We start from the raw sequence: 10,932 nt of genomic DNA on the forward strand, positions 1-10,932 counted from the left end.
CTAAAATAATACTCCCTCCGTCCCAGATACCGTGCATACTACACTGTAAATACGGTATTTTAGGAATTGTATAATTAGTAGATAATTAAGAATATATTTGTGAAAATAATTATCCTATAATATAAATAATTATAAATTAGATAACTAATTAGGTTAATTAAAATTTTAAAAAAAATTTAAAAATTTAAAATGAGATTAAAGTGTGTAATCATTTTTCAAAAAATAAAAGTGACATGGTATGTGAGACGAACAGAAACGACAACGTGGACATGGTATCTGGGACTGAGTATAGTACAAGTTATGCAAACAAGTGTGTTTATTTTTTCATAGGTGGAAATAATCAAATAAACACAGTCGTAGGTTGTCTTCTTTTCGGATTTATATATTTTTAGAATTTTTATTGTCAATTATTTAAAACTATAATAATATTATTGAAATATATGTTTGTTTATTTTATTTTAAATATTTTTATAAAAACACTGACATAATATTTTATACAAATAAACAAACTTTTAATTTGAGCATGTTCACCAGATAAAATTAGTTAATCTTTTATACCAAATGGATTTGTACTATTTGAGATATTTTTATTATTATTTAATAATTAAATCAGCGCGATTATTTATATATATATATATATATTACAACGGGGAAAAAATTATTTTTAGTCTCAATATAATCAAAATTCAACAATTTTGGTTACAATATAAAAATTTTATCAATTTTGGTTTCAATATAACCAAAATTCATCATTTTTTTGTCTTAATATAAAATTTTTATCAATTTTAGTCCCAATGTAACAAAAACTCATCGTTTTTTGTCCCAATATAATCAAACCTTATTTTTTTTATCTCACCATTAACAAACCTACGGAAAATGCTGACGTAAAAAGAAATCAAACCTTATATTTATATTTGAAGAAATTGCACAATCTTGCAAGTCCACTGTCGGTTTGTTGACGGTGGGACAAAAAAAGATAAGGTTTGATTATATTTGGACAAAAAATGATAAATTTTAGTTATATTGAAACAAAAAATGATGAGTTTTAGTTATATTTGGACCAAAATTGATAAAATTTTTATATTATGACCAAAAGTGATAGAATTTTAATTATATTGTGACCAAAAATAATTTTTTCCCTTTACAAAATATCAAATTAAAAATTAAAAATTAAAATTCAAAATAGAAAACATTCATTTGAATAGAATTGGATCAAGCCTGCTATACTAGTGGGCACAAGTTAATTCAAATTGTAACTTTTATTTTTGACCCAGTCCAAATCCAAATTTGGACTCCATTTAAGCGGGAGTTTTTGAAATATATTTTTAGATTTTTTTAAAAAAAATAATAGTAAAAAAATATTTGATAAAATTAAAATAAATATTTGATACCATATTTTTTTAAGAAAATATTTTATTGATTAATAATTTTCAAAACTTCAGAAAGTTCCATTTTACTATAGACACAGAAATTTACGAGAAATATAATTAATAAATAATTAAAAATATATTAGTAAAAATAATTATCGTATAAAAAATTATTATAAATTAAAATTAAGATAAATTTAATTAAAATTTAAAATAAAATTAAAATGTATAATTTTTTCTAAAAAAAAATCACAAATTATATATATATATATATAAATTTTTATCATCCAACAATATTACAAAATAAGTAATCACATTATTATATTAAAAAAGAAATAGTATTACTCTCCCTACTTCCCTTACTAAATATAGATCCAATTATTTTTAAGATAAGTTTTAATATGATATATACTTTTATCTTTTATACTAAAAAAATAATAAAAAATAAAAAAATATTTTTTTATATATATATTAAAAATAAAATAGTTTTTTTTTTCTTTTAATAATAGACAAAAAAAAGAAAATAAAAATAATGTTTTGGCAAAAATTATTACAACTCACCTATGGTTTGCAAAGTATGCACTATTTTTTCTTATAATTTAAAAATTGTACGAGATTTGTTTTTGTTTTCAAAATATTGCACAAAAATATTTTTAAGAAATTATGTGTAATATTTTAGAAAATATGAGAAAGTTTTATGTATTATTTTTTGTTTAAAATATTAAAAGGTCTTATATAATTTTTAAATCATAAGGGTGTATAGTGCAAAATTTTCAAATCACAATTGAATTATAAATATTTTTTATTTTTTATTTTTTATGACATAGAGAATATTTATTATTAAATACATATTATAAGTTTTTATCGATTTTTAAATTAGTATTATTATGCATGTAATATTCAAGTTTGCAAGTGCATCTTTTGGTATTTTGTATTTGTAATTTAATTTTATTTTTTATTATCTTATTTTTCTCTCAATAAATATTATATTTAATATTTATTTTTTATACAAAATTTGATATCGCACTATTTTAAACTTTTAAAAATATATATATAATTAAATTAATTAACTTGATGCTATTTATAAAAAGAATACAGTACATACTTTCACCGTTCTCCTCGTCTAATATAAATTTTTATTATTTTTTGTCATATTCAAATGATTCATTTTCTAATACAATAAAATAATTGTATATTAATAATAAAATACTTTTAATTTTTATATAAAAAAATATAAATTATTGTAGATATAATTAATTTTATATATAAAATAAAAAGAATAAAAATATTAATTTTTTTATATACTTTCATTAACTATCAAAATATTATTATTTTTCAATTTATGTAAAAAACAAATATATACATTAGATGGGGGACGAAGAGGGTATTTATATGTAATTTACCGTAATTTTATAAAATATTATTATACAATTTATTTTCGAGTTTAAAAGATATTTACTAAATTTCAATCACATACATGTATATACATTGAAAGATATCATACATTATTTTAACTCATATAAATGTAAATTATACAAAAAGAAAATAAAAAAATATCAATTTATTTAAATGTTTACTCAAAAAAACAGAAAATATTTAATTTACGGAACTTACCCCGTTAAAAAATATGTCAATGACCATGAACTTAATTGAAGCTCTTGATTTAAAAACAATAATATTAATTATATTCGGCCGGAGATTTACCCGGTGCGCACTCTCAAGTAGCGATTGCGGATTCCCACGTTATAAAAAATAATAATAATAATAATAAAATAATAATAATTATAACAAGAGAATTATTGAGTGTAATTGACCTTAAATATATATATGGATTTTTAAATTGATTTGGTAATGGAGGAGTGGGTGAAACAAAGAACTAGTCACTACCTAATTTATATTTTATAAAAAATGGTGAGCACGATCTTAGTCAATACATTTGGTGAATATTGGACACTTCAATTTTTATTTTTATTTTTATTTTATTTTCTATTCAATTATATAATTATATTGTGAATAAAGTATAAATAAAAAAATAAAAAATATATATTAATATAATACAAATAATAATGTATAAAATTATAGAAAATAACAATTGTCATACAATACATTTTATAAATTGTGTATTCACTTATGTTAACATAGATTAGTATTATTTATCTATTTTGTGTGTGCTGATCGAAAGTAATTGATAATAAAAATCGATCCAAAGTATTCAAACTTCGATATAAGTCCAGTTAGACATTATTTTATTTTATTTTTTGTATGTGTGTTTTTAATTCTTTCAGTCCTACATAAGATGTTTTATATATTGCAGATACTAAATTTTAGGAGTAACATAAATAATTTTAAAATATGTTAATATAAATAAATATAAATTAGGATTAAAATAACTCAGTAATTTAATTAAGATAAAAAAAATTATAGAATAATAAATTTAAAATGCCATTAATATATATAATTATTCCCAAAAATTGAAAAAAAAAAGTAAGATAAAGTAAAATATGAGACTGATTGGGTTTGTTTGTCCAAATTTTTTTTCTCCCACCGGATTTTCAATATATATTTTACCCTATCACAGAAGTTAATATTCAATATAAAATATCATTTTTTATATTATCGACCCAATTTTCAATATCTCACATAAAAAAAAAAATTCTAACTCAAAATACTAAATAAACAAATCCGTAATATTTTATTAATGCAAAAATGAATTATAAAACACATAAATTTATAATAAAATACAAATATTATTCACGCAATTTACCCCAACTAATTAAAAAGAAAAAGAAAAAAAAAAACATAATTAACAAGAAATTAAAATATAAAACAGCATTGCCTCTTCCCTACCCCCTCAATCCCAAAACAACAACCAAACCAATTGCCAATCCAACCACCACCCCACCCCTACTAGAGCTGGCAGCTCCATTATAACCGGCCGGCGGCGGAGTCACCGCCGCCGCCGGAGTATTAGTCGACGGCGGAGCACCGCCTGGCGTCGCTGGAGTAGACGACGGGGGGCCTCCCCCGCCGGCCGCCGCCGCCTCGACATCGACCTCGAGTTTCATGCCTTGTTCGCAATGGTTCGATCGCGCGCAAATGAAATAACGGGTGCCGACGGCCGTAAGGGCGATGGTCGTCGGGCTATTGGATTGTGTCGATATCGGCGATCCCTTGTTGCAATTTTTGTAGTCGTTTTCCGTGACCTCTTCGACGGAGTGGGTCGCGTCGTAATTGAACACTGTGAAATAAATTAATATTAGTTTGTCAGAAAATACGGGCGCGAAAAACGCGTTCGCATAAAGCGTTTTTGGGTTTAGGGAATTGGTCGAACTTACCGAGGCTGTCCCCGACGACGAATTTTTGGTTTCCGGCCCAATCGTCGTAGTTGACGCCGGTGTTCCAGCCGCCGGTTCCGCCGACGTCGTATCGTGTGGCGGCGTAGGCGGCCGGAGAGAGGAGGAGAAGGAAGAAGACGATGGAGGTTGGAGCCATTGGAGATGGAAAAGGGTGTGGGAAATGAGAGGGGTTAGGGTTGTTATATAGACGTAGGGTTATTTCTAAGTTTTGAAGGATTCCGGACAAAAATAAATAAATAAAGTAGAACATTCATTTAATTATTTAATTATATTTAATTTTAAATATATTTTAAAAATATATTGTAAATTAAAAAAATATATTGGTGCCTTTGATTGAAAGATTTTGGGGAAAATTAATTATTAATAAAAAAAAATTTCTCTACAAAATATCAAATCAAACATATATTTTTTATTTTTTTTTATAATATATTAAAAAGTCAAACTTTACCCCTATACAAAAATGCACACTGAGTAAACTAACGTTGGAATTTGAATCCATAACTTCATAGTCACAAGTTCACTTTCCACGTTTAAAACATTATATCAATACTTATTTATATCACATCAAATTATGTATATATAAATAATTATATTTAAGATAGGTAATTTGCAAGTAAAACCCATGAACAAAAATGTTGAGAAATCAATATAATGGATTGAATTTATCGGTAATATTAAAATTTTAAATTAAGCTAATATTTTATTTTGAATTAAAATTGTTCCAAGATGGTTTGGTGTGAGGATTGAAAGTATGACTATGAGACAATGGGTTCAAACCCCTCTGCTACACATAGTTATCAAAAATCATTTTTTTTCTAAAGTTTAATTTTAATTTTTATTTTAAATAGTAATTTAAATGTAATATTTTGTAAGAATAAATAATATATATTTTTTTAATTTTTTAATATTCCTATAAAAGAATATTTTTTAATAAAATATTAATATTTTAATTAAGAACTAAAAGAAAAATTATTAATCAAATACGCCCAATACATTTTGAATTGAAATAAATATAAATGTCGACGGTGTAACTAAATATATATCTAATATTTTAAATAAATAAATAATGCAAGATTAAGACAAACCAACGTGTTTGGCTAAAATAAGTTAAGTGTAAAACTTAGGATGAACCAATGAGAGAATCGGTCAATGACAGCAAACCTTCCGAATAAACATTTTCTTGTGCGTGTTTGCGTCGGTTTTATTATTATTATTATTATTATTATTATTATTATTATTTTATTTTATTTTATTTTATTTTTATTAAAAAAAATCGAAATCAATACTCATTCATCTCAATTTTCAATAAAAATATACTCGTCCATGCTCTAAGGGTCTCATTTACATTTTGCGTCATTTTACTCAATATTAAAAATATCTTTGTATTTGTATATTTTTTTTTTATACTCATTTCATCGTAATAGTACTAGAAGACACTAACAGAAATATTTTTGTCATTTTCTTTTTATTTGTATTACGTTTTCATATAATAATTAATATTCAAATATCAACACACAAAAAAAGTAAATGAGACCCTTAGAGCCGAACGAAGATAGTATTATTTTATCTCATTAAATATCATATGAAAATATAATAGTATTTTGTATATTATGTATAAAACAATAGTTTTTGTAATAATACATTTGTAATCTATGTAAAAATTTAAAATATTTTTTATATTAGAATAATTTTTTTTTTTTTTTACTATAATAAAAAATATACATTTGTTTGCTTTGTATTTGAATTTAAATTTTAGTTTATATAATATTTTGACATAATTTTATAAAAAAAATAATAATAATTTATTTTTATTAAAACCACACAGATTGAATAAGTAAAGAATTTGGTTTAATTAAATCCAAACACTCAATGTTCAACATTAATAGTATAAACATGTTATAAATTAATTAAACAATAGAAATATTATATGAATTTGTTAAACTATTAAAAAATTATAATATAATATTACATTTAAATTTTATTATTTTTGTATAGATTATACTCGTTCTGTCCGCCGTATCTAAAGGTTATATTTACCTTTTACGTCATTGTACAAAATATTAAAAATACTTTTATATTTGTATAATTTTTTGTACAAATGTCAATCTATTAGTATTATAGGACACTAATGGAAATATTTGTGCAAATTTTTCTTAATTTGTACTACGTTTTGATATAATAATTAATATTCAAAGATCAACACACAAAAAGTAGATGAAACCTTAGAGCCGGACGAATGTAGTACTCCCTCCGTCCCATAACAAAGTATCAATTTTTCCATTTTAGTTCGTCCCATTACAAAGTATTCATTTCCTTTTTTTAGTAACCGTACTATCTACCTAACGTTACAAATACCCTTACAACTTACAATATATTATACAAATTTCATTATCTTTATATCACACATACTAATAAGGTTATTTTAGTCATTTCTACTTTATTCATACTATATCTCAATATAATACTAATATTTCTAAAACTACGTGCTAAAAGCAAATTGATATTTACTTATGGGACGGAGGGAATATATTTTATTAAAATAGAATTATTAAAACATTCAAAATTTATTTTAAATTTATTTTTTAATCATATATATATATATATATTATTACTACACGTTATAACTCAATTTACAATTAAACGACATTTTATTACTAATCAATAAAATCAAACTTGGAACTACACATGTCTAAAGCACTCATTCAACATATCATTATACAATAACACATTCAACAACTCAATCATTATTTTTATGTTGAAAATCAGTAATGACCTACAAATTATTCCATAACCAAATAATATTATATACTGCATCCGTCCTAATACAATAGTCTTGTTTATAATTTTTGTCCGTCCCAAAACAATAGTCTCATTTCCATAAATAACCATATCATTGTAAAACTATTATTACAGAATTGTCACTACTTTTTACACTAATACACTTACAAGAGCAAAAAAGTCTTTTATCCGTACTTTTTACCCACAATTAATATAATATTAATATTTTTTAAATCTCGTGTCAAACACAATCTGAGTATAGTTCTTGGACCAAATGTTCTTTATATATAATATTAATACATGTATACTTAGTCCACTTTGTGACACCAATTATTATTTAATTTGGGCATTTAAATAAATTTTAAAAATAATCATATACATAATTCGTAGTTGTTAGAAAAAAAAAAAAAAGTTATATTCCTTTTTTGTTTGACAAATGAAAAAAAAAATAATAATAATAAAATAAAATAAAATAAAAAAGGATATAATTTCATGACCTTTTAATAGAGCTATAAAGATTCAATTTACACAATCATCGATATAGTCGTTTTGTTCATTTTGCACAATCATCAAAAATAATTTTACTTATAATACAAAATATTAATATATAATAATAAAAAATTAAAAATAATTAGGGGGGCCAACAATATAGAAGAACATTTATGTAGAAGAACAAAAAAATTTGAACTTAACAAGCACTTGGGTGTCTTTGATTGGGGGATTGGATTTGATTTACACTATTTTTTTTCCCAAAAATATCAAATCAAGCACCTATTTTTCATTTTTTATATTATACTAAAAACCAATTTTACATTCAAAATATCACATCAACATCTATTTATATATACAACTATTCAAATTCAAAATTTTTACTATTCAAATCCCAACTCAAAATCCAGACCTCCAAACAAACAAACATAGCTACCTAATATTCTGATTAATATATAATTAAACAATTAATTAATTAATTAATTAATTAAATATAATTATTAATTGTGTGTAGAAGAACAAGAAAATAAAACTCGTGCTAGGAGTAGGTTAGGGTTAGAATTATATGAGTTTTTATTAATCATTACATAATTGATGAGGTAGTTAGAGGATAATGTAATATTGGATCATCATTTCAAATAGGTTTAACCATTTTATTTTATTTAAATTTCATTTATTTATTTATTTTTTTTAAAAAAAAATCTTCAAAAAAATAAAGTTATTAAGAATCATTGATGAAGATGTTCTGAATTTGGGTTTATTTGATTTTGATCTCAACCTAAAATCAGTACTATTAAGGTAGTACGATTATCAATAAAAATATACTCCCTCCGTCTTAAATCATACACGGAATTTAAGGAATATTTATATTATATTGATAGTTGGTAAAAGTATGAGTAAAATACTTTTTTGCCCTTGTGAATGTATTAGTATAAAAAGTAGTGACATTTGTGTAATAATAATAAAAAAAGTAGAGATAATTTTATGGTGATATGAATATTTATAGAAATGAGACTATTGTTTTGGGACGGACAAAAATAGTAAACAAGACTATTGTATTGGGACAAAGGGAGTATTATTTTATTTTATAAAATATTATTTTAAAATACTACTCTCTTCGTCCCATATACTATGTCCACGTTGCCGCCGTTTCTGTCTGTCCCACATCCATGTCACTTTCCTTTTTTGAAAAATGATTACACACTTTAATCTTATTTTAAACTTTTTAATTATTTTTTTTTAAATTTTAATTGAACTAATTAATTATCTTAATCTTAATTTATAATTATTTATATTATAGGATAATTATTTCCACTAATATATTCTTAATTATCTACTAATTACACCCCTCCTAAAATACCGTGTCTACAGTGTAACAGATATGGTATATGGGACGGAGGGAGTATTTATTATATATTTTTCAATGGAGGCCTTTTTTTCCGGATTTTTGTTTGTCCATGAGGTAAAAACAATCGGGTTCCCGAGCTTTCGATCCAGAGGAATGAAACCTTGACGAGGATTGAGTGTGTTTAGATCGAGCGTTTTTGCAGCCGAGATATAGAAACAACAAAATATTGTTGGAGTCTTATTTCAAAAATTGAAAATTTAATACTTATTCTGTTCCAATTCAAAGTATTATATTTACCATTTTCGTTTATCACATTAAAAAAATATCATTTTTCTTATTTAATAGAAGTAATCATACACTAATATCAAAATATTTTTTAACTTTTTATTTAAATTATAAATATACTATTGCACGTACAATTATTTTATAAATAAAGTCAGATGACAAAAAATTTCAAAATCTCTAATACATTTTTCTCAATCCAATAAAATACTATTATTTTTTTAATCTATCTACAAAATTCAAAACGACTCATTTGGAAAAGGACAAAAAAAAAAAGTATTAGATAATAATAATAAGCCCCACCTACATGATAAAATCTACAATTTTCTTTATAATTTTTTTTTTTTAAAATAATATTTCTTCCGTCCCTTAACAATTTATCCATTTTTTCATTTTCGTCTGTCTCATAACAAAGTATTAATTTCCTTTTTTAGTAACTGTACTATCTACCTAACATTACAAATACCCTTCCAATTAACAATATATTACACAATGTCATTACTTTTATATCATACAAGAGCAAATTAGTCTTTTTACTTTTACTTCTACTATATTCTAATATAATATTAATATTTTTAAAACTCTGTGCAAAAAATAAATTGATATATAAATATGAGATGGAGGGAGTATAATCTTTGAAAAAGTAATATATATATATATAATAATATGGAAATACAAATTAATAAAATGATTTGGAATGCAATTTTTTTAAATATAAATAGAAAAGAATATATATATATGTTGATATGGCCGAGAAAAAAAGTGATGAAAATACTCCATCCGTTCCACATACTATGTCAACGTTGCCGTTTCTGTCCGTCCCACATTTCATATCACTTTTTTTTTTTGGAAAATGATTACACACTTTAATCTCATTTTAAACTTTTTAATTTATTTTTTAAATTTTAATTAAAATAATTAATTATCTTAATCTTAATTTATAATTAATTATATTATAGGATAATTATTTTCATTAATACATTCTTAATTATTTACTAATTACACCACTCCTAAAATACCATATCTACAGTATATGAGACGGAGGAAGTATTTTGTAGGTATCTCAATTTGAAACGATATCATCCGGTGACATGTAGGCAAGTCACATGGAAAATAACTTAACCAATTTTATATTTATAGCTTAGACAATTTAAAAATATATATAAATAAAATTCTTTTAATTTTTTTATAGTATATAAAAATGTTTTATTTTTTTAGCATTTTAATTCAAATAAATAATAATTGCTATTTTTATCTTTTATAATAAAAAGAAGTAAATATGATTCTTACTAAAACAAACGAACAGAAACAT

General features: G+C 23.2%; 1 protein-coding gene across 1 annotated transcript; it reads right to left on the minus strand.

The window, feature by feature from the left end:
• Nucleotides 1-4,036: 4,036 nt before the first annotated feature.
• On the minus strand, nucleotides 4,037-4,909 carry LOC127262660 (mavicyanin-like). The gene is made up of 2 exons (XM_051291460.1): nucleotides 4,703-4,909; nucleotides 4,037-4,605 (listed from the first exon to the last, which is right to left on the minus strand). Exons 1-2 carry the CDS (start codon nucleotides 4,857-4,859, stop codon nucleotides 4,211-4,213), a joined length of 552 nt encoding a protein of 183 aa, XP_051147417.1. The 5' UTR covers nucleotides 4,860-4,909; the 3' UTR covers nucleotides 4,037-4,210.
• Between the last annotated feature and the right edge of the window lie 6,023 nt (nucleotides 4,910-10,932).

The sequence above is a fragment of the Andrographis paniculata genome, unplaced genomic scaffold (assembly GCF_009805555.1).
Source record: "Andrographis paniculata isolate CXL003 unplaced genomic scaffold, ASM980555v1 Contig15END, whole genome shotgun sequence".
Lineage (NCBI taxonomy): Eukaryota > Viridiplantae > Streptophyta > Magnoliopsida > Lamiales > Acanthaceae > Andrographis > Andrographis paniculata.

Bases quoted from the DNA above. Each gene is read 5' to 3' on its own strand.
- LOC127262660 (XM_051291460.1), bottom strand. From the start codon at position 4,859: ATGGCTCCAACCTCCATCGTCTTCTTCCTTCTCCTCCTCTCTCCGGCC. The intron at 4,606-4,702 runs GTAAGTTCGACC...TTTATTTCACAG, and splicing joins CGTCGTCGGGGACAGCCTCG to TGTTCAATTACGACGCGACC.